Raw genomic sequence first — 24,706 nt, 5'->3', positions numbered from 1 at the left:
CACGGATTGTACATTTCACACCTCAAGTAGGGCTGCCAACACAGAGCAGGGAAGAGATGGGATGGGAGGAGGGGGGGGGCACCAAGCCTCAAATTGACATGTCATGACAAGGCAGAAGGACCGGTTTTGTCGAAAGCTACAGTATTTTACTGGTTCAACGCTGCACCACAGATAATAGGATGACGTTATATGGCGTAAATGAGAGCTACAGCTTGAGCTAGCTAGCTATATGTACCTGCAAGTTCAGCGAACTAGCAGCTAGCTAACCTTAGCTAGTTAGCCTGCCAAGGAAAGCAATGGCTTGATTACAGCATTTAGCTCTAGCAAACAACAGATATCTAGCTGCTAGGTATTAGGTGCTGATTGCAAACGTGGATTTAGCACGTATTTCAACATTTATATGACTTGTATAAATTTACATTTCATCTTTCGTCGAGCAAACCCCCAAAACACAGCGGGCCACAAATGGAACCAGGGAGTTCGCGTGAAAGTCCATCCGGCTCTGGGGGTCCCGAAGTGGCGGGCCTACGTGAGGAGACCCCCGGCGAAGAGGCTGAGGATGGGGACAACTGTATCCTGAAAGGAGGAGGAGACGGAGGCAACGAAAACACTCTGGACAGGATGAAAGCAGAATGTAAGGATGATGCTGTTACTGGGAAAAAGATTGAGGATACTGATGAAGACAAATTTGAAGAGGAATTGGACCCTAGAATTCAGGTACGTTTTATGTTAAAATGTTGTATTGGAAAGTGCCCGTTAGACAGACAGTACAGCAGCCTGTACAGTATCTGACTTGTTTTATTGCAAATCCATGCTTCATACTGGTTACATGTACTGTAGGCTTGACAAGTGCATACTCATCCCAGTCAATATAGCTAAATTAATAACCATAGGGAAACTAAATGTCAGTATGACAGATGCTTGCATTATTTAGCCTAGTTATGCAATTTAAAACCCACATCTGCATTGCAAATTAATTTCACAAGGGATTCCTTTCATGCTTATTGTAATTCAATTTATGCCCAGGCTAAGCCAAATATGAAACCTTTTCCTGCTCGCTTACTGTGATGAACACCAGGGCCAATACTAAACCTCTTCCTATTCTTGCCCTCCCTCCCTCCCACTCTTTCTCACTCTCTCTCTTTACAGTTAATTCAATTTCATTTTAAGGGGCTTTATTGGCATGGGAAACATATGTTTACATTGCCAAAGCAAGTGAAATAGATCATAAACAAAAGTTAAATAAACAATATAAAATGAACAGTAAACATTACACTCCCAAAAGAATAAAGACATTTCAAATGTCATGGTGTTGTAATGATCTCGTGTTCTCTCTCTCTCTCTCTCTCTCTCTCTCTCTCTCTCTCTCTCTCTCTCTCTCTCTCTCTCTCTCTCTCTCTCTCTCTCTCTCTCTCTTGTTCTCTCTCTCTTGTTCTCTCTCTCTCATTCTCTCTCTCTCTTGTTCTCTCTCTCAGGAGGAGCTTGAGCACCTAAATCAGGCCAGTGATGAGATCAACAAGCTGGAACTGCAACTGGATGTGAGTGAGCTCTTTGTCACCTAGCCTGGTCACCCAGAATCAAAATGTAATGTGTCCCAAGAGACTAGGCCTGTATGTCCCAGAACAAAGTGTTTGTATCAGCCACACTACCCAACACGGTGTCTGTTTGACTGATCGCCTGTATGTCCCAGAACAGTGTCTGTTTGACTGATCGGCCTGAGGCCTAAAAACTAGCGCTAAACTTTGTTTTCTTTTGGTGCGTAGCCTACCCACTCTTTGTTGATGTTGACATAGAGAATGTTGTGTGCATCTGGGCTACTGAGTCAGGCCTCATTTAGCCACAAGGTCCTCCTCAACATACTGTTATTGAGTAGAGGTCAGAGTGTGGAGGAGATGACCTTCTTCCCTCGTGTCAAAGTCTATCGCAAAGAGCTCTATTGAGGATGTTATTAGTGTGATATAATTGAATGGGAGCATATCATTTACAGTACTGAGCTGTGAGGTTAACTGGTGAATGTCTCTCTCCTCTTCAGGATGCTCGGTCCAGCTACAGGAGGATCCTCACTGACTCAGCCAGGAAGCTCAATGCTCAGGGCTCCCAGCTAGGCACCTGCATCGAGAAGGCCAGGCCCTACTACGAAGCACGCAGACTAACCAAAGAGGTTGGTGTGTTTCTGGGGTCGGACTGAATTTTAATATTATCTTTAAATTGATATTTTGTCATACTAGTCAGCCAGCTTCTGTCATCCTACATTTGCAAATCTTTTTCCACACGCATAAATGTGTAAAAAGCATTTTCCTTAAGATGCTAATATGAATTTAACCTCCTAAATTGTTATTTTGGGCGTAATACAAGGGAGCCGCCTAATAAATCATCCTTATTGATTACATAAAATATGTAACCCTTGGTGAAACATGGCACGCGTGACTGTCATGTTTAATCAGTGTTGTAAAGGGTAATTCCAAACTGTAATAGAACTAATGGAAATTGTTAGGATAACCGTTAGGTATCTAATTGAAAACCAATTAAGCAAATAATGGCTGGGAAATTTGACCTGGTTAGCCACAACCAACCTCACGGCCAATGAAAATGTAGATGAGAAAAGTAGAAAGAAGCTGGGTGGTCTAATTTCCTAGATGTATAGGGGTGGCAGGGTAGCCTAGTGGTTAGAGCGTTGGACTAGTAACCGGAAGTTCAAATCCCCGAGCTAACAGGGTACAAATCTGTTGTTCTGCCCCTGAAGAGGCAGTTAAGCCACTGTTCCTAGACCAGTTAACCCACTGTTCCTAGGCCAGTTAACCCACTGTTCCTAGGCCATCATTGAAAATAAGAATTTGTTCTTAACTGACTTGCCTAGTTAAATAAAGGTAAATAATACAAGTACATTTACATTTACATTTAAGTCATTTAGCAGACGCTCTTATCCAGAGCGACTTACAAATTGGTGCATTCACCTTATGACATCCAGTGGGACAGTCACTTAACAATAGTGCATCTAAAACTTAGGGGGGTGGGGTAAGTACCAATCAAAACTTTGGATACACCTCCTCATTCAAGGGTTTTTCTTTATTTGTACTATTTTCTACATTGTAGAATAATAGTGAAGACATCAAAACTATGAAATAACACAAATGGAATCATGTAGTAACCAAAAAAGTGTTAAACACATAAAACAATATTTTGATATAGTTGTAGCCACCCTTTGCCTTGATGACAGCTTGCACACTCTTGGCATTCTGTCAACCAGCTTCATTAACTTTTTTTTTACCCCTTTTTCTCCCCCAATTTCGTGGTATCCAATTGTTTTAGTAGCTACTATCTTGTCTCATCGCTACAACTCCCGTACGGCTCGGGAGAGACGAAGGTTGAAAGTCATGCGTCCTCCGATACACAACCCAACCAAGCCGCACTGCTTCTTTAACACAGCGCTCATCCAACCCGGAAGCCAGCCGCACCAATGTGTCGGAGGAAACACCGTGCACCTGGCAATCTTGGTTAGCGCGCACTGTTTGGGTGGCAACTTTGAAGAATCTCAAATATAAAATATATTTAGATTTGCTAAACATTTTGGTTACTACATGATTCCATATGTGTTATTTCATTGTTTTGATGTCTTCACTATTATTCTACAATGTAGAAAATGGTAAAAATAAAGAAAAACCCTTGAATGAGGAGGTGTATCCAAGCTTTTGACTGATACTCTAGGTGTTACGTACGTGGATGTCTATTCAGGAGACAACTAAGCACCTTTTGTGATTTATTATTCTGTCCATAACACAGTTGCTTGGTTCGCCTGCCACACGTCTGACTGCTATTGAGCGAGACAGACCGTCAAGGGAACTGTGTCACAAAAATGATAAGTGGTGTCCAAAGTGAAGCCGTCATCAATCTTCACCTGACAACCATAAACTTTGTTCAACCTTGTGCGTCCATCCGGGCCCCGCCCCCTCCTGCTGCTACAGCCTATCTCAGGAGTCTGCTCTATCCTGCCCTGTGATTCTGAGTCACCTTGGCTGGGCCCCAAATGGCACCCTGGTTCTGGTCAAAAGTAGTGCACTATATAGGGAATAGGGTGCCATTTGGGATGCATACTTTGTCTACCTTCTCCCTAAACCAACATGGAAAAAAATCTTTCCCCTCTCTGGCTTTGACATAATTCACCAACTAGCATGACTAGAATACAATCAGGATCAGCTATGTTTATGTTTCACTTCTCTGTGATTTGTAGCTGTTGCTGCCATCTTGTTTTATAGCCGGTGATGGGGACACTTCCTGTTTTCCTCAGTGTCCCCTCCACCGTCTAGCTCTTGATTTTAGAGGCTAATCCCGACTTCCATTTTAAATCAGATTTTCACTTAGTCATGGATGGATGTCGATGGGAATGACATTTTAACTTTACCGTAAGTAAGGATTCGCCCCTTAGTAATTGGTTCGTCATATGATTGGTTGTGGTGTCTCTGTTATGATACTATTTATGGGTTGTGTGGTCTCTTACACTGAACTATGATTGGTTGTGTGGTCTCTTACACTGAACTATGATTGGTTGTGTGGTCTCTTACACTGAACTATGATTGGTTGTGTGGTCTCTTACACTGAACTATGATTGGTTGTGTGGTCTCTTACACTGAACTATGATTGGTTGTGTGGTGTTCTTTACTGAACTATGATTGGTTGTGTGGTCTCTTACACTGAACTATGATTGGTTGTGTGGTCTCTGTTATGATACTATTTATGGGTTGTGTGGTCTCTTACACTGAACTGAACTGATTGATTGGTCTCTTACACTGAACTATGATTGTTGTGTGGTCTTTACTGAACTATGATTGGTTGTTGTGATTGGTTGTGTGGTCTCTTACACTGAACTATGATTGGTTGTGTGGTGTTCTTTACTGAACTATGATTGGTTGTGTGGTGTTCTTTACTGAACTATGATTGGTTGTGTGGTGTTCTTTACTGAACTATGATTGGTTGTGTGGTGTTCTTTACTGAACTATGATTGGTTGTGTGGTTTCTTATACTGAACTATGATTGGTTGTGTGGTGTTCTTTACTGAACTATGATTGGTTGTGTGGTGTTCTTTACTGAACTATGATTGGTTGTGTGGTGTTCTTTACTGAACTATGATTGGTTGTGTGGTGTTCTTTACTGAACTATGATTGGTTGTGTGGTGTTCTTTACTGAACTATGATTGGTTGTTGTTTTCATAGGCCCAGCAGGAAACTCAGAAGGCAGCGTTGCGGTACGAGAGAGCCGTCTCCATGCATACGGCTGCCAGAGAGATGGTGTACGTGGCAGAGCAGGGGCTCCTGGCAGACAGGAACACTCTGGACCCCACCTGGCAGGAGATGCTCAACCACGCCACCTCCAAGGTACAGAGAGAGAGAGAGAGAGAGATGATGGAGAGGGGGTTCTCCAAGGCACAGGAAGAGACAGGGGAGAGGAGGGGGTTCTCCAAGGCACAGGGAGAGACAGGGGAGAGGAGGGGGTTCTCCAAGGCACAGGGAGAGACAGGGGAGAGGAGTGGGTTCTCTAAGGCACAGGAAGAGACAGGAGAGGAGAGGAGGGGGTTCTCCAAGGCACAGGGAGAAACAGGGGAGCGGAGGGGGTTCTCCAAGGCACAGGGAGAAACAGGGGAGAGGAGGGGGTTCTCCAAGGCACAGGAAGAGACAGGGGAGAGGAGGGGGTTCTCCAAGGCACAGGAAGAGATGGGGGAGAGGAGGGGGTTCTCCAAGGCACAGGAAGAGATGGGGGAGTGGAGGGGGTTCTCCAAGGCACAGGAAGAGATGGGGGAGTGGAGGGGGTTATCCAAGGCACAGGGAGAGACAGGGGAGAGGGAGTTCTCCAAGGCACAGGAAGAGACATGGGAGAGGAGGGGTTCTCCAAGGCACAGGAAGAAGACAGGTCGTAGCCATGGTAGACCAGGACCAGACCAGGTGTCAGAGTAGGAGTGCTGATCTCTGAGACACTTTATGAATACAGGCCCAGGGATATTCAACTCTGGTTCTGGAGGGTCAAAACACATCTGGTTTGAATTTTCTCCTTCTAATCAGGGACTCATTCAGACGTGGTACAGCAGGTGAGTGGTTAACTACCAGATAGAAAATAAAACCAGCAGTAGTTTAACCCACCTGTCCTGGAGTTGATTATCTCTGCACTAGATAATGACCCAGTCCCGGAGTTGATTATCTCTGCACTAGACAATCACTAGCCTACTAGTGGCTAAAGCTATATCTGTAGTAGACAGTGAATAATAGTGGAGGGGTCCTGTGAGAACTATCAATCTCTTCACCCACAAGATTGTACTTGAATAAGGTCCAATGGAAATGTGAAAGCATTATAAGCCCCCTCATCAGTCTGGAGTGGAGGTTTACCGCTACATGCCAAATGGCTCCCTTTTCCCTGCACAGTATACTACTTTTGACCAGGGCCCATAGGGTAGCAGTGCACTATATAGGGAGTAGAGCACCATTTGGGTCAGTGTCAGATGGCCACATCAGCTATTTATTATGCAGCCTGAGACGGCCAGCGTGGCGCACGGAGACGAGCACTCCCTGTGCTTAATCAATGATAATTAATTGGAGGTTGGATGTCCTCATTCTCATGCAATGGGAGCTCCGCTGTTCTCTCCTGCTATGGAAGTGACTCAAGTGAGCCACAGTGCACTTAGTTAGCATGTATATGTGAGACTGAAGAGAGGGCACTCTCATCCAGGTATTATCATCACCAAGCGTCAACCTAACAGTTGGTTGTGATGTTGATGGCTTAATGCTGCTCTGTTCAGAGGGTAGGTGTGAGTGATACAGGGCCTTGGGAAAGGATTCAGACGACTTGCCTTTTAACACATTTTGTTAAGTTACAGCCTTATTCTAAAATTGACAGAAATTACCATTTTCTTCATCAATCTAAACACAATACCCCATAATGACAAAGCAAAAACAGGTTTTTAGAATGTTTAGAAATAAATTTACATAAGTATTCAGACCCTTTGCTAGAGAATTGAAATGGAGCTCAGGTACATCCTGTTTCCATTGATCATCCTTGAGATGTTTCTGCAACTTGATTGGAGTCCACCTGTAGTAAATTAAATTGATTGGACATGATTTGGAAAGGCACACAACCGGTCTATATAAAGGTCCCACAGTTGACAGTGCATGTCAGAGCAAAAACCAAGCCATGAGGTCGAAGGAATTGTCCGTAGAGCTCAGAGACAGGATTGTGACGAGGCACAAATCTGGGGAAGGGTGCCAAAACATTTCTGCAGCATTGAAGTTCTCCAAGAACACAGTGGCCTCCATCATTCTTAAATGGAACAAGTTTAGAACCACCAAGACTCTTCCTAGAGCTGACCGTCCGGCTGAACTGACCAATCGGGGGAGAAGGGCCTTGGTCTGGGAGTTGACCAAGAACCCTATGGTTACTCTGACAGAGCTCTAGAATTCCTCTGGGGAGATGGGAGAACCTTCCAGAAGGACAACCATCTCTGCAGCACTCCACCAATCAGGCCTTTATGGTAGAGTGGCCAGACGGAAGCCACTTCTCAGTAAAAGGTACATGACAGCCCGCATGGAGTTTGCCAAAAGGCACCTAAACAAGATTCTCTGGTCTGATGAAACCAAGATTGAACTCTTTGTCCTGAATGACAAGAGTCACATCTGGAGGAAACCTGGCACCATCCCTATGGTGAAGCATGGTGGTGGCAGCATCATGTCTGGAGGAAACCTGGCACCATCCCTATGGTGAAGCATGGTGGTGGCAGCATCATGCTGTGGGGATGTTTTTCAGGAGCAGGGACTGGGACACTAGTCAGGATCGAGGGAAAGATGAATGGAGCAACGTACAGAGAGATCCTTAATGAAAACCTGCTCCAGAGCTCTCAGGACCTCAAACTGGGGCAAAGATTCACCTTTCAACAGGACAATGACCCTAAGCACACAGCCAAGACAACACAGGAGTGGTTTTGGGACAAAGTCTCAATGTCCTTGAGTGGCCTAGCCAGAGGCCGGACTTAAACCCGCTGTGCAGCGACAGTCCCCATCCAACCTGACCGAGCTTGAGAGGATCTGCAGAGAAGAATGGGAGAATCTCCTCAAATACAGGTGTGCCAAGATTGTGGCGTCATACCCAAGAAGACTCGAGGCTGTAATCGCTGCCAAAGGTGCTTCAATTAAGTTAAGGGTCTGAATACTTATGTAAATGTGATATTTCACTTAGAATATTTCTAAAAAACTTTACTTTGTCATTATGGGATATTGTGATGTCATTATGGGATATTGTGATGTCATTATGGGATATTGTGATGTCATTATGGGATATTGTGAGTAGATTGAGGAAGAGGCGGGTGGAAAAAAACAATTGAATCACTTATAGAATAAGGCTGTAACGTAACAAAATGTGGAAAAAGTCAAGGGGTCGGAATACTTTCCGAAGGCACTGCATGGGTGAGGTAAAATAAGGTATCCTACTCTTGGTTGACTTTTCTCCTTGTAAAAGTGCCAGTGTGTTGATTCTGGTGATGTGGAAAGAGGCACCTACAGAGTGCATGACCGACGGCCGCTGTGTGTGTGTGTGTGTGTGTGTGTGTGTGTGTGTGTGTGTGTGTGTGTGTGTGTGTGTGTGTGTGTGTGTGTGTGTGTGTGTGTGTGTGTGTGTGTGTGTGTGTGTGTGTGTGTGCTTGTGTTTCCCAGGTGAACGAGGCAGAGGAGGAGCGGCTGCGGAGCGAGAGGGAGCACCAGCGGGTCACTCAGCTGTGCCAGGAGGCAGAGCAACGTGTCCAGACCCTCCAGAAATCCCTGAAGAGGGTCATCGTCAAGTCCAAACCTTACTTTGAGCTCAAGGCTCAGTTCAACCACATACTAGAGGTGAGTAGCCTTGTCTCAACCAGAATGGCCCATAGGACAGGAGTCTATATCTAAATAAATTCAAGAACCGTGTCCACTATTAGCTACGGCGTCCCTCAAGGTTCAGTGCTACAACCGTTCTCGTCCTGGTGAACATGCTCCCGCTTGGCCAGATCTGACATGTTTTCAGCAACCCATGGCCTTCTACATTGGACACGTACTCTTAGCTTTTGCACAGCGTGAGACGCTTCCATTGATTTCAAAGACCAGGGCATAAGCAGCTTACTGTCTGTTTTTCTTTTCTGACAGGAGCACAAGGCGAATGTGGTGCAGCTGGAAGAACGTGTCGCAAAGGTGAAGATGCGCTACTCTGTCGCCCTGCGCAACCTGGAGCAAATCAGCGAGCAAATCCATGCTCAGAGGGGGCGTGTCCGAGCCACCAGGGCCCACCTCGTAGCCTGCGGTGGGCGGAGCTCCCCAGTGGGGGCGGAGGCTGAGGTCAAAGCTGCGGTCGGGGTTCAGGTTGGAGGAGCCTGTGGCGGAGGAGGCGGCTTGGATGAGAAGGACTGGGCTGATGGAGAGAAGACCAGGCAGTGGGTGGAGAGACACAGAGAGCAGGGCTGGGGTCACAGGGAGAGGGGGGAAGCAGGGTCAGACTCCATGTCTGACATGAGCCTCCAGACCATCGCTTCGGATCTGGAGAAGTGTGACTCGGTGGGGCACCTGGGGGATCTGAGTGACGTGAGCAGCCTGATGGGAGAGGACTGGGAGAGGGAGAGGGACCAGTCCTTTATGGCTGAGAACAGAGACCGAGACGGGAACCCTAGGGCAGAGGAGAGAGTTGTGAGGGACGTGAGCAGCCTGATGGGAAAGGAGAGGGAGAGGGAGATGTCCTTGATAGCTGAGATCCGAGACGGGAACCCTAGGGCAGAGGAGAGAGTTGTGAGGGACGTGAGCAGCCTGATGGGAAAGGAGAAGGAGAGGGAGATGTCCTTGATAGCTGAGATCCGAGACAGGAACCCCAGGGCAGAGGAGAGAGTTGTGAGGGACGTGAGCAGCCTGATGGGAAAGGAGAGGGAGAGGGAGATGTCCTTGATAGCTGAGATCCGAGACGGGAACCCAGGGCAGAGGAGAGAGTTGTGAGGGACGTGAGCAGCCTGATGGGAAAGGAGAAGGAGAGGGAGATGTCCTTGATAGCTGAGATCCGAGACGGGAACCCCAGGGCAGAGGAGAGAGTTCTGAGGGACGTTGTCATCCCCACTCCAAGGCAGGATAGATTGGAGGAGGTGAGGGGGGCGATACGGAGAGAGAGACAGGAGAGCTTTGTCAAGCAGCACCACAGAAGTGTGAGTTTGTGAGTCCAGAATAATAGAATGGGCTGGTGAGTGATGATGATGATGATGATGAGTGATCGAATAAGGGAATGAGATCAGAAGGTCAACATCATAGAAAAGACATGGAGACTGTAGAAGCACCCTATTCCCTATATAGTGCACTACATTTGACCAGAGCCCCCGTAGGTAATGGGGTGTCATTTGTGACGCTGCCTGCATCCTTGTGAGGCTGCCTGCATCCTTGTGAGGCTGCCTGCATCCTTGTGAGGCTGCCTGCATCCTTGTGAGGCTGCCTGCATCCTTGTGAGGCTGCCTGCATCCTTGTGAGCTGCCTGCATCCTTGTGAGGCTGCCTGCATCCTTGTGAGGCTGCCTGTGAGGCTGCATCTGCATCCTTGTGAGGCTGCCTGCATCCTTGTGAGGCTGCCTGCATCCTTGTGAGGCTGCCTGCATCCTTGTGAGGCTGCCTGCATCCTTGTGAGGCTGCCTGCATCCTTGTGAGGCTGCCTGCATCCTTGTGAGGCTGCCTGCATCCTTGTGAGGCTGCCTGCATCCTTGTGAGGCTGCCTGCATCCTTGTGAGGCTGCAGAGGGGAGTAGCAGGGAGGAGGGTGGCTGGTGCATCATGAATAACAATGTGAGAAAGAGAGAAGAGGAAGTGATTTTAAACTGGGTCCCTGTGGGAATTGTAGTTCTCTCACACTGATCTGTCTATTGTTCCACACAGTAAAGATATCGGTGACCTGAGACTGCCCACGCATGACAAATCCACTGAGGCCAAGGCTCGTCTAAACACAATGCTGAATGTAGATACAGAGACCACATAACTTCGGCCATACACTTACTCTACTGACCGTTTCACATGCGGGAGAAATTTACGCAGCAAAGCTTATTTTAGGAATGTTATTTTTATATTGACTTTAGTCCCTGAATTAATACCTTTTTCCGTATGGATTGAATTAGCACATAATAGTTTTTTGTTGTTGCTCGTCCTTGGCATGAACACAAGGCGTCAATGCCAGCGATACTGCTCTCTCTCCCTCTTGAGTAGAAATACAAACAGGAATATGATTATTGTATTTTAAACACCTTCGGATAAGAAGGTAATTTAAAAAAAAACATTTTATTTAGTTTGTAGACCAGTTGTATTGTTTTTACCTCCCGGTAGAATGTTCTAGAAATGTTCCCAGCAGCTAGAGGACCAGAGAATGTGTCCGTCACTCGCATTGATCTAACACTTCCACAGTGTTTCTCTCTCTGACCTTTTCACAATCCCTGTTTTCTGTCAGGAAGAAATGTCAGCTAGCCTGGGGTTTCGTCCAATATTACACCCTATTCCATATGTAGTGAACTACTTTTTACCAGGGCCATTTGGGACCTTTCCAAGATGTTACACTGCATGGTGGGAAATGGTTCTAATTAACTCCTTTAGTATTGTATACGCTATAAAGAACAGTTTTTGACTAACATCTAAAATAAGATTTTAATTTGACTGAAATGTATTTTAAGTGCCCTTAGCCGTCCAAATTATAATATATTCTGTAAGAGTTTAACGTGCAAATAACCCCGGTCGTCGATGATGACATTTTTTAGTAATCAAGAAATCTCAATTCTAAACCATTTATTATTACATTTCTTAACGGTCTTCCTTGAATAGTGACACTATTTTGGTGATGTTTTTGAAATTGTTTTAGATTTGAAATAGTTTGCCAGTGTTTTACCATAGTTAACACTGTTTAAACATTAACTGGTATTTGGTATTTTATTAGGATCCTCATTAGCTGTTGCAAAAGCAGCCGCTACTCTTCCTGGAGTCCACACAAAACATAACATCAACAGACAGTAGAAGGACAGAACTACATAGTTTTTTCTTTATTTTTTACACCTTTATTTAACGAGACAAGTCAGTTAAGAACACATTTTTATTTCACAATGACGGCCTGGGAACAGTGGGTTAACTGCCTTGTTCAGGGGCAGAAAGACAGATTTTTACTTTGTCAGCTCGGGGATTCGATCTTGCATTAGCTACCTGCCGTCCCTACACTCTAACCACTAGGCTACCTGCCGTCCCTACACTCTATCCACTAGGCTACCTGCCGTCGCTACACTCTAACCACTAGGCTACCTGCCGTCCCTACACTCTAACCACTAGGCTACCTGCCGTCCCTACACTCTAACCACTAGGTTACCTGCCGCCCCTACACTCTAACCACTAGGCTACCTGCCATCCCTACACTCTAACCACTAGGCTACCTGCCGTCCCTACACTCTAACCACTAGGGTACCTGCCGTCCCTACACTCTAACCACTAGGGTACCTGCCGTCCCTACACTCTAACCACTAGGCTACCTGCCTTCCCTACACTCTAACCACTAGGCTACCTGCCGTCCCTACACTCTAACCACTAGGGTACCTGCCGTCCCTACACTCTAACCACTAGGGTACCTGCCGTCCCTACACTCTAACCACTAGGCTACCTGCCTTCCCTACACTCTAACCACTAGGCTACCTGCCATCCCTACACTCTAACCACTAGGCTACCCTGCCGTCCCTACACTCTAACCACTAGGGTACCTGCCGCCCCTACATACATTTCACCTGTACCACTAAGTTATGTTCGTTATTGGGTGCAACACCTGCCTGTTGTAGAGGGAATTCTTTCTGTTGAAAGGGGTTCCACTTCCTGGGGTTATTTGACCAGTTCCTTTTGCTTGTTCATTTTGTACCTGTTGACAGGCGCCTTTATTGATCTCACCAGACAGTGACACTACTAGATCACTACACGAGCAAGACACACAGAGAGAGAGAGAGAGCGTGAGGGATGAGAGTCAGGGATGAGAGTGAGGGATGAGAGTCATGGAAGAAATATATGGTAAAGTAATGGTATTTACTGTTTAATATTGTTTTGTTCATGCGGACCTGTGCCATTTGATTTGAATATTTTAACTGTTGTAAAGCTGATTTGCACATGATGACAGTACTTGTGGAGTTTTACGTTTCCCTTTTCCTGCTCATTACCTCTTCATCCAACCATCATCACCCTCGTTACCTGGCTGCCCCCCCCCCTCCCCCCAACATCACATTTGCTGTTCTGTTTTTCACACTAAATTGGTTTATTTATTTAATTACCTGTTATTTTCCTATTCGTTACTCATTCAGTTAGTCCTTGTAAACTGCCTGTTCTCCTTTTAACCAGTTCAGTACCACCTCAGTTTGTCGTCGTTGGCTGTTACATAACCTGGTCAGCATCAACCTTGTTACCTGACTGTTCCCTTGTCTTAACCTGGGCAATATTCACATTTTCTGCTCCCCACAATGTTCCCACTACCCCCAATCCATTCGCTGATAAATGCTGACTTGGGGATCGGCTGTCAGTCCCAAATGGCACCCTATTCCCTATATAGTGCACTAGGTCCTATAGGGCCTTGGTCAAAAGTAGTGCACTATGTAGGGAATAGGGTGTGTGAGTGAAGCATCAATGGAAAGTCTTCCCATTTTCCTGCTCCACTTGACACCGTGTTTTATTTGTTCATGTAAATGGGATGCATCCCAAAATACTACTGTACTACGTTCCTTTACACAGTGCTCTACTTATGGGCCCTTGTCAAAAGTAGTGCACTATGTAGTGAACAAGGGTACTATTTAAAGTGTAGTGAATGTATAATAATGATATGAATGTTAATTTATTAATCATGTACATGGTAATTTATGGAATGTGATGCTATTTCCAGCTATTAAACTTTGTTTTAACAGAATGTTTCACCTGTAGAGTTTTAGATATATGCCCACACTGCTAGAAGGCTTCTGTGGAATGGGGGGTTCATCTGGGTAGAGTCATTTAGCCTTCTGTGGAATGGAGGGGGGTTCATCTGGGTAAAGTCATTTAGCCTTCTGTGGAATGGGGGGGGTTCATCTGGGTAGAGTCATAGCCTTCTGTGGAATGGGGGGTTCATCTGGGTAGAGTCATAGCCTTCTGTGGAATGGGGGGGTTCATCTGGGTAAAGTCATATAGCCTTCTGTGGAATGGGGGGTTCATCTGGGTAAAGTCATATAGCCTTCTGTGGAATGGGGGGGTTCATCTGGGTAAAGTCATTTAGCCTTCTGTGGAATGGAGGGGGGTCATCTGGGTAAAGTCATATAGCCTTCTGTGGAATGGGGGTTCATCTGGGTAAAGTCATTTAGCCTTCTGTGGAATGGAGGGGGGTCATCTGGGTAGAGTCATATAGCCTTCTGTGGAATGGGGGGTTCATCTGGGTAAAGTCATTTAGCCTTCTGTGGAATGGGGGGGGGGGGGGGGGGGGGGGGTTCATCTGGGTAGAGTCATAGCCTTCTGTGGAATGGGGGGTTCATCTGGGTAGAGTCATAGCCTTCTGTGGAATGGGGGGTTCATCTGGGTAGAGTCATATAGCCTTCTGTGGAATGGGGGGGTTCATCTGGGTAGAGTCATTTAGCCTTCTGTGGAATGGGGGTTCATCTGGGTAAAGTCATTTAGCCTTCTGTGGAATGGGGGGGTTCATCTGGAATGGAAGGGGGGGGGGGTCATCTGGGTAAAGTCATATAGCCTTCTGTGGGAAGGGGGGTTCATCTGGGTAAAGTCATTTAGCCTTCTGTGGAATCATAGCCTTCTGTGGGGGGGTCATCTGGGTAGAGTCATATAGCCTTCTGTGGAATGGGGGTTCATCTGGGTAAAGTCATATAGCCTTCTGTGGAATGGGGGGGGGGGGGTCATCTGGGTAGAGTCATATAGCCTTCTGTGGAATGGGGGGGTTCATCTGGGTAAAGTCATACAGAATAGAAAAGCTGATGGTCTCTCCCAAAGACTCCATACCTGTGAGAACCATTGATGAATGAAGAGCATTTTATCATGCCATTTATCTCACAGTAGGAACCATTAATTTGCAGATCCTTGTGCCCATTGTCATAAGCAGTTGTTACTGTTGCATTGCATATGAGTCTTATCAATATTAGTTTTCCATTCTCGAGGACATGTTCATGTTTTACTTTCTGTAGAATTGTTACAACCGTTTTTTTGGAGGCAGAGTTATTGTAGCATGATATTATGTGCAGGCGGGCCTCTGTTGTGATCTGTAGTCAGAGAAACACAGGGTTGAATTAACACGTCACCCACGGCAACAACATCCTGTAGTCAGAGAAACACAGGGTTGAATTAACACGACACCCACGGCAACAACATCCTGTAGTCAGAGAAACACAGGGTTGAATTAACACGTCACCCACGGCAACAACATCCTGTAGTCAGAGAAACACAGGGTTGAATTAACACGACACCCACGGCAACAACATCCTGTAGTCAGAGAAACACAGGGTTGAATTAACACGACACCCACGGCAACAACATCCTGTAGTCAGAGAAACACAGGGTTGAATTAACACGTCACCCACGGCAACAACATCCTGTAGTCAGAGAAACACAGGGTTGAATTAACACGTCACCCACGGCAACAACATCCTGTAGTCAGAGAAACACAGGGTTGAATTAACACGACACCCACGGCAACAACATCCTGTAGTCTGAGAGAAACACAGGATTGAAATAACACGACACCCATCCTAATGGTAGGTCTGTCTACTCTGTGATACTGAATATCAATGAGACAAAGTGAGTCCCAAATTGCGTCCTATTTCCTATATAGTGCCCGTATGGGCTCTGGACAATAGTAGTGCACTGTATCGAGAATAGGGTGGCATTTGTGACTCCGCCAGAGGCACGGTAGAACAGGAACAATACGTACTAATGGAAAGCAGAAGTACAGTGGGAGTGTGGTGAATGGAGACCGACTCATCTAGATCATACCACTGGTACAGAGCAGAGGGAGAGGTGGAAGGAGACCGATCATACCACTGGTACAGAGCAGAGGGAGAGGTGAATGGAGACCGACTCATCTAGATCATACCACTGGTACAGAGCAGAGGGAGAGGTGAATGGAGACCAGCTCATCTAGATCATACCACTGGTACAGAGCAGAGGGAGAGGTGGATGGAGACCGATCATACCACTGGTACAGAGCAGAGGGAGAGGTGAATGGAGACCGACTCATCTAGATCCATACCACTGGTACAGAGCAGAGGGAGAGTTGAATGGAGACCGACTGATCTAGATCCATACCACTGGTACAGAGCAGAGGGAGAGGTGAATGGAGACCGACTCATCTTGATCATACCACTGGTACAGAGCAGAGGGAGAGGTGGAAGGAGACCGATCATACCACTGGTACAGAGCAGAGGGAGAGTTGAATGGAGACCGACTGATCTAGATCATACCACTGGTACAGAGCAGAGGGAGAGGTGGAAGGAGACCAGCTCATCTTGATCATACCACTGGTACAGAGCAGAGGGAGAGGTGGAAGGAGACCGATCATACCACTGGTACAGAGCAGAGGGAGAGGTGGAAGGAGACCGATCTTACCACTGGTACAGAGCAGAGAGAGAGGTGGAAGGAGACCAGCTCATACCACTGGTACAGAGCAGAGGGAGAGGTGGAAGGAGACCAGCTCATCTTGATCATACCACTGGTGGAAGGAGACAGAGCAGAGCAGAGGAGAGGTGGAAGGAGACCAGCTCATCCTGATCATACCACTGGTACAGAGCAGAGGGAGAGGTGGAAGGAGACCAGCTCATACCACTGGTACAGAGCAGAGGGAGAGGTGGAAGGAGACCAGCTCATACCACTGGTACAGAGCAGAGGGAGAGGTGGAAGGAGACCAGCTCATCTTGATCATACCACTGGTACAGAGCAGAGGGAGAGGTGGATGGAGACCGATCATACCACTGGTACAGAGCAGAGGGAGAGGTGGAAGGAGACCAGCTCATACCACTGGTACAGAGCAGAGGGAGAGGTGGAAGGAGACCGATCATACCACTGGTACAGAGCAGAGGGAGAGGTGGAAGGAGACCAGCTCATCTTGATCATCCCACTGGTACAGAGCAGAGGGAGAGGTGGATGGAGACCGATCATACCACTGGTACAGAGCAGAGGGAGAGGTGGAAGGAGACCGGCTCATCTTGATCATACCACTGGTACAGAGCAGAGGGAGGGTTAATGAATACAGGCTGTATCCCAAATGGTCAAAAGTAGTGCACTATATAGGGAATAGGATGCCATTTGGGATGGAGATTGAGAGAAAACCGAAATTAACCCTCAGTTTCCCTGAGTTTCAAATATTAAATGCTGATTTACAGTGGGGCTAAAAAGTATTTAGTCAGCCATCAATTGCGCAAGTTCTCCCACTTAAAAAGATGAGAGAGGCCTGTAATTTTCATCATAGGTACACCAACTATGACAGACAAAATGAGGAAAGAAATCCAGAAAATCACATTGTAGGATTTTTTATGAATTTATTTGCAAATTATGGTGGAAAATAAGTATTTGGTCACCTACAAACAAGCAAGATTTCTGGCTCTCACAGACCTGTAACTTCTTCTTTAAGAGGCTCCCCTGTCCTCCACTCGTTATCTGTATTAATGGCACCTGTTTGAAGTTGTTATCAGTATAAAAGACACCTGTCCACAACCTCAAACAGTCACACTCCAAACTCCACTATGGCAAAGACCTAAGAGCTGTCAAAGGACACCAGAAACAAAATTGTAGACCTTCACCAGGCTGGGAAGACTGAATCTGCAATAGGTAAGCAGCCATGGTTTGAAGAAATCAACTGTGGGAGCAATAATTAGGAAATGGAAGACATACAAGACCACTGATAATCTCCCTCGATCTGGGGCTCCACGCAAGATCTCACCCCGTGGGGTCAAAATGATCACAAGAACGGTGAGCAAACATCCCAGAACCACACGGGGGGACCTAGTTAATGACCTGCAGAGATCTGGGACCAAAGTAACAAAGCCTATCTTCAGTAACACACTACGCCGCCAGGGACTCAAATCCTGCAGTGCCAGACGTGTCCCCCTGCTTAAGCCAGTACATGTCCAGGCCCGTCTGAAGTTTGCTAGAGAGCATTTGGTTGATCCAGAAGAAGATTGGGAGAATGTCATATGGTCAGATGAAACCAAAATATAACTTTTTGGTAAAAACTCAACTTGTCGTGTTTGGAGGACAAAGAATGCTGAGTTGCATCCAAAGAACACCATACCTACTGTGAAGCATGGGGGTGGAAACATGATGCTTTGGGGCTGTTGTTCTGCAAAGGGACCAGGACGACTGATCCGTGTAAAGGAAAGAATGAATGAGGCCATGTATCGTGAGATTTTGAGTGAAAACCTCCTTCCATCAGCAATGGCATTGAAGATGAAACGTGGCTGGGTCGTTCACCACCTTCCGGAGACACCTGAAACCCCACCTCTTTAAGGAATACTTAGGATAGGATAAAGTAATCCTTCTCACCCCCCCTTCCCCCCTTAAAATATTTAGATGCACTATTGTAAAGTGGCTGTTCCACTGGATGTCATAAGGTGAATGCACCGCACCAATTTGTAAGTCGCTCTGGATAAGAGCGTCTGCTAAATGACTTAAATGTAATGTAAATGTAAATGTTCAGCATGACAATGATCCCAAACACACCGCCCGGGCAACGAAGGAGTGGCTTGGTAAGAAGCATTTCAAGGTCCTGGAGTGGCCTAGCCAGTCTCCAGATCTCAACCCCATAGAAAATCTTTGGAGGGAGTTGAAAGTCTGTGTTGCCCAGCAACAGCCCCAAAACATCACTGCTCTAGAGGAGATCTGCAAGGAGGAATGGACCCAAATACCAGCAACAGTGTGTGAAAACCTTGTGAAGACTTACAGGAAACGTTTGACCTCTGTCATTGCCAACAAAGTGTATATAACAAAGTTTTGAGATAAACTTTTGTTATTGACCAAATACTTATTTTCCACCATAATTTGCAAATAAATTAATAAAAAATCCTACAATGTGGTTTTCTGGATTTTTTTTCTCTCATTTTGTCTGTCATAGTTGAAGTGTACCTATTATGAAAATTACAGGCCTCTCATCTTTTTAAGTGGGAGAACTTGCACAATTGGTGGCTGACTAAATACTTTTTTGCCCCACTGTAAATATTGATATAGAAATGTAGACAAGAGCTGCACTTAGAACCAGACAGAGGGAAGAAAAATGACTGAGGGGGTGGTGGAGAAGGAGTGAAATGTTTGGTAATTGATTTGTGATTGTGAAAGGGAAGACACGGTGACAGACTGTAATTTTAGGGGCTGGAGAGAAAGAGAAAGTGACAGATGAAGGAGCAAAGGTGATGACAGCTCTGCTAAAATGGAGAGAAACTCAACCACCCTTTTACGGGCTCTAGGCCTATACACTAAATAGGGAATAGGGTGCCATTCAATTATCTATTTAATACTTTGTTAGAGTGACCGGGAAAAAGTAACTGCTCATTTATAATCCCAGTTGGATATGAAAAGAAAGTCTACAAATTAGGTGGGAAATATTTGAGAGACTTTGATATCTCTTTTCATGTTCTGAGTGAGTTGTTGATATGCTCTAATGTACACACACCGCTAGACTGCTCGATGGCAGCTGCTGTTTGGTGAACACGTCTGGGATGTTCATGAGCCTGAGGATGAGTCCCAAATATGGCAACCTATTCCCTACAAAGTGCACTACTTTTGAACCAAGCCCTATGGGGACGCAGAATGCCATTTGGGACTCCATTTTTTTGTCTTTTCTTATTTCATTTTACCAGCTGTTTATATTCTCCATGGTACAGTAGGGATTTTTGTTTCATTTCTGAGAAAAGTGTGTGTGAGAGAGACTGAGAGAGTGAAGGAGAGAGGGAGAGAGAGAGCGAGCGAGCGAGAGAGAGACAGAATGAAAGAGAGAGAGAGTGAAAGGGGGAATTCATCTGTGCATGTCTGTTTGTAAGAGTGGTGTGATACAGGTCCTTGTGGGACCGACAATGGGAGACGAGGGAGGGAGGGATGAATGGATATATTTACACATATCCTCTCCTTCGCTCATGCATGATAAACCAGGAGATCATTCTGCAAACTACGGCTAGATGTACTGAGGTCTGAAGTGACTGACTGGGGACAATATCTCATACAGCTCTGTCTGCTGGTCCTCTGGGGGAATATACAGCTTCTAGGGACTGTCTAAAGGAAACACTGGTAATGGATGCTTTTGGGAAAGTCTCACCTGATTTGTGGCATGGTTAGAGAGGATGTGGTCCGTGACAGATTCTGGAACTGTCCTTTCATTCTAGAACTGGCCGTTAAGCACCACATTCTGAAACTGTCATTTCAGCACCACATTCTGAAACTGTCATTTCAGCACCACATTCTAGAACTGTCCTTTCAGCACCATATTCTAGAACGGTCTTTTCAGCACCACATTCTAGAACTGTCTTTTCAGCACCACATTCTAGAACTGTCCTTTCAGCACCACATTCTAGAACTGTCTTTTCAGCACCACATTCTAGAACTGTCCTTTCAGCACCACATTCTAGAACTGTCTTTTCAGCACCACATTCTAGAACTGGCCGTTAAGCAACACATTCTGAAACTGTTCAGCATTTCAGCACCACATTCTAGAACTGTCCTTTCAGCACCACATTCTAGAACTGTCCTTTCAGCACCACATTCTAGAACTGTCCTTTCAGCACCACATTCTAGAACTGTCCTTTCAGCACCACATTCTAGAACTGTCCTTTCAGCACCACATTCTAGAACTGTCTTTTCAGCACCACATTCTAGAACTGTCTTTTCAGCACCACATTCTAGAACTGTCTTTTCAGCACCACATTCTAGAACTGTCTTTTCAGCACCACATTCTAGAACTGTCCTTTCAGCACCACATTCTAGAACTGGCCGTTAAGCAACACATTCTGAAACTGTTCAGCATTTCAGTACCACATTCTAGAACTGTCCTTTCAGCACCACATTCTAGGACTGTCCTTTCAGCACCACATTCTAGAACTGTCCTTTCAGCACCACATTCTAGAACTGTCTTTTCAGCACCACATTCTAGAACTGTCTTTTCAGCACCACATTCTAGAACTGTCTTTTCAGCGCCACATTATAGAACTGTCTTTTCAGCACCACATTCTAGAACTGTCCTTTCAGCACCACATTCTAGAACTGTCCTTTCAGCACCACATTCTAGAACTGTCCTTTCAGCACCACATTCTAGAACTGTCCTTTCAGCACCACATTCTAGAACTGTCATTTCAGCACCACATTCTAGAATTATCTTTTCAGCACCACATTCTAGAACTGTCCTTTCCATTTCTAAGATAAACACTGCCATTGTGTGAATGATGGCACGTGTTCAAAATGTCATGTGCCATTCAGCAGAGCAAACAGAGAAAAAACTGCTATTTTCTGTGACTCAGTTGTGTTAGATTTTTGAAAATGGCAGATCCATTTCCACCTGCCTCCTGTGTTGTGTGGTGTGACTCATCCCTCTCTCACTGTCTCTGCCAGCATCCTCTGCCTACCCTACCCTATCTATCCTGCTTACCCTACCTACCATACCTCACCGGCCTACCCTACCCTATCTATCCTGCTTACCCTACCTACCATACCTCCCCGGCCTACCCTACCCTATCTATCCTGCTTACCCTACCTACCATACCTCTCCGGCCTACCCTACCCTATCTATCCTGCTTACCCTACCTACCATACCTCCCCGGCCTACCCTACCCTATCTATCCTGCTTACCCTACCTACCATACCTCCCCGGCCTACCCTACCCTATCTATCCTGCTTACCCTACCTACCATACCTCCCCGGCCTACCCTACCCTATCTATCCTGCTTACCCTACCTACCATACCTCCCCGGCCTACCCTACCCTATCTATCCTGCTTACCCTACCTACCATACCTACCATAACTCCCCAGCCTACCCTACCTACCATACCTCCCCAGCCTACCCTACATACCATACCTCCCCAGCCTACCCTACCTACCATACCTCCCCAGCCTACCCTACCTACCATACCTCCCCAGCCTACCCTACCTACCATACCTCCCCAGCCTACCATACCTCCCCAGCCTACCATACCTCCCCAGCCTACCCTACCTACCATACCTCCCCAGCCTACCATACCTCCCCAGCCTACCATACCTACCATACCTCCCAGGCCTACCCTACCTCCCCAGCCTTCCCCCCAGCATACCCTACCTACCCAGCCTCCACTACCTATGCATTATAGCCTGCCTAACTTGTCTCCCCAGTCTCCCCTACTTTCCCGGCCTACCCTGCCTACCCATCTCCCCCTACCTACCCAGTATACTCAGCTTCCCTTACCAGAACAGAGTCAGCAAGACAGGGGTCCTCTTAACTGGCTTTAGGTACCAAACTGAAGAAATAATGAATGATAAACCTGAGCATCCCTGCAATGACAATGGGGGGCCAGAGCCTGTCCTCCTCAGTAATACAATCACCCTGGTTGCGCCCCAAAATGACACATTCGTCCCTATGTCGTGCACTACTTTTGTCCAAAGCCGCTCTGGTCAAAAGTAGTGCACCACATAGGGAATAGTGTGCCATTTTGGGGCAGTCCGTTGAAGCTGCAGCCAGCCCAGACAGCCCCAACCTGCCAGCTGCAGAATAAGTTTATTATGCTCATAGAGTGACTACATACATCAAACTGACAGTCGACAGGGGGGAGAGAGGAGGATGAGACAGAAGAAGGAGTTGATTGGCCAATTGCTGTTAGCCATGAACTCGGCATAGTGGGGTGGTCTGCACTATTTATCTAGGATGTGTAAACCCCATATGTCTTTCTGTCAGCCAATGAGGGCTCTAATATCTCCCATTCAGCACTATTTTCAGCGTCTTACCGGGCCCATCGTCAAGTAGTGTGGGGCTGTAGGGGTACACTGAACTCTACTGCAGATAAGGAAGGGAGAGTTAACGTTGCGTCTCGCCCAGTGACGTCACGGGTGAGTGAGAGACATTGTTGAGGGCGACAAGAGGGACGAGAAGGGAAGGAGAGAGGAGGGAAGTGCACAGTGCAACGTCGCTCATGTGTGTGTCTCTGTGTGTAGGCTGTCGCGCGTTTCCCGAGTCAACATTTTACGCTGGGCAGAAATACAGCGAGTTGTTGTAATTCGGATCACAGTATAGACGTATTGCAGTCTTGGTTTTAGGGTTTGGGGAACATTTGTTTGCACGAAACACACTTTTGCACAGACTGTTGTCTACATTAGCTGTTTATTTTCTCCCTACGAGTCGTATTCGATGGAAACAAAGCAATTGAACGGGCATCTATTTGTGAGTATGATTCCTATAGCGAACTATAGGCTACAGTAATCTTCCCCGAGCTTGGTAATGATTGTATGTTTGCGTTTTATTTACTTTCATGGACTGGTGATCCATTTTTGCATTCGAATCGACGTGTTGTCAATTATTTAAAACCAAGCAATATGGACTTTAAGGCACAACTGTAGGTTAGGATATTTAATAAATATTCGGCTATCTACAGCTTTGATTTATTTAAAGGGATATTTGATAAATCCTAGTTGATTAGGCGACATGTGTCTTTTTAATTAATGTTATAGACAATTATAGGCTAAGCACAGCATTTGACAGCAACGCAATTTACAGTTTGTATTTTAGCAATAGCCTCTCAGTAGCCTGCTCGTTTAGATTTCATATTTAAGGTAACGTGTATCGGTTGTGGTGGCCGCTCGCTAGCGCGTGCATACTCATCCTTGCCTCATTGATCCTCACACACGCAAACACACACTTTCACCTGCAAAAAAAAAAGCGTCAGCACGCAGGCTGGATATCAATCAACCAATCAAACCTCTTTTTGAGTTCATCATCCTCGCCGACTGTCATCCAGAGCCAGCAGCTGAAGAGTGCAGGGGTAAGTTTGGACATTTCAGTTCTCTCTCATCGGTGTTGCAGTTCTCCAAAACGCTATGTTCCCCTATCTATCTGCCTTTCATTGTCATCGTTTCAACCTTCTCCAACATGATGAAATGCAATTGTGCTTGTATTGGCTTGTTATGGTCCCTATGTATTTTGACTGTCAAAAGGGGCTATTGTATTGCTGTGACGACAGACACCACCGGTAGAACGGAGAAATACGTTCTCGCTGTGTTTATCTGTTGTGTCCCCCCCCATAGCCGTGGATATGTGTGCCTCAGGTCTCCCTAGGTGTTTGACTTTCAGAGGGGCTAATGTATTGCTGTGACCACTGAAACAAGTTATTGGCATTATCTCATTGCTCTGATCTTCAGCAGAAAAGCATTCCCTGACCTCTGAAAGTGGTGTTTTTCTCTCCACTGTGATAGGCCCATGGTGACCCGTATGTATCCACCTGTGGGCTTCATATGTCGGTGGTCGATTGTGGCTAATACATGAAACTGTTAGAATAGTTAATGAAACACCGGTAGCACTGGCAGCCTTGTAGTTTATGCTTTCATCTGTTCATTAATATTGAATTCCCACCCTCGACGACATACTGCTGGTTTTCAACCCTGGGAGTTAACGACATTGATTGGCCCTTGATTTTGACAGATACCAAGAACATTGTCTCGAGAAAAAAAAAACTGCTGTGTTTTTCTCAGCATTATGTCTGTAGATTGTATTGTAATATG

The 24,706-nt window shown here is 46.1% G+C and overlaps 2 protein-coding genes across 2 annotated transcripts in view; both read left to right on the top strand.

Moving 5' to 3' along the window:
- Positions 1 to 78: 78 nt before the first annotated feature.
- On the top strand, positions 79 to 10,511 carry LOC124042670 (SH3 domain-binding protein 5-like). Its single transcript, XM_046360751.1, has 6 exons — positions 79 to 717; positions 1,476 to 1,538; positions 2,033 to 2,161; positions 5,208 to 5,369; positions 8,685 to 8,858; positions 9,147 to 10,511. The coding sequence occupies exons 1-6, from the start codon at positions 466 to 468 to the stop codon at positions 9,978 to 9,980; spliced, it is 1,614 nt and encodes a 537-aa protein (XP_046216707.1). The 5' UTR covers positions 79 to 465; the 3' UTR covers positions 9,981 to 10,511.
- A 12,592-nt stretch (positions 10,512 to 23,103) lies between these two features.
- The window catches only part of LOC124043145 (gamma-aminobutyric acid type B receptor subunit 1-like), a 438,637-nt gene continuing 437,034 nt past the window's right edge, over positions 23,104 to 24,706 (top strand). Inside the window, exon 1 of the mRNA XM_046361378.1 lies at positions 23,104 to 23,970. The gene's annotated coding sequence lies outside the window, so the exon portion shown is untranslated. The remainder of the gene's footprint in view (positions 23,971 to 24,706) is intronic.

This window comes from Oncorhynchus gorbuscha, linkage group LG09 (genome assembly GCF_021184085.1).
Source record: "Oncorhynchus gorbuscha isolate QuinsamMale2020 ecotype Even-year linkage group LG09, OgorEven_v1.0, whole genome shotgun sequence".
NCBI classification, from domain to species: Eukaryota; Metazoa; Chordata; class Actinopteri; order Salmoniformes; family Salmonidae; genus Oncorhynchus; species Oncorhynchus gorbuscha.
Note: the sequence above shows the minus strand (reverse complement) of the source record. Positions and strands in the feature narration are given on the sequence as shown.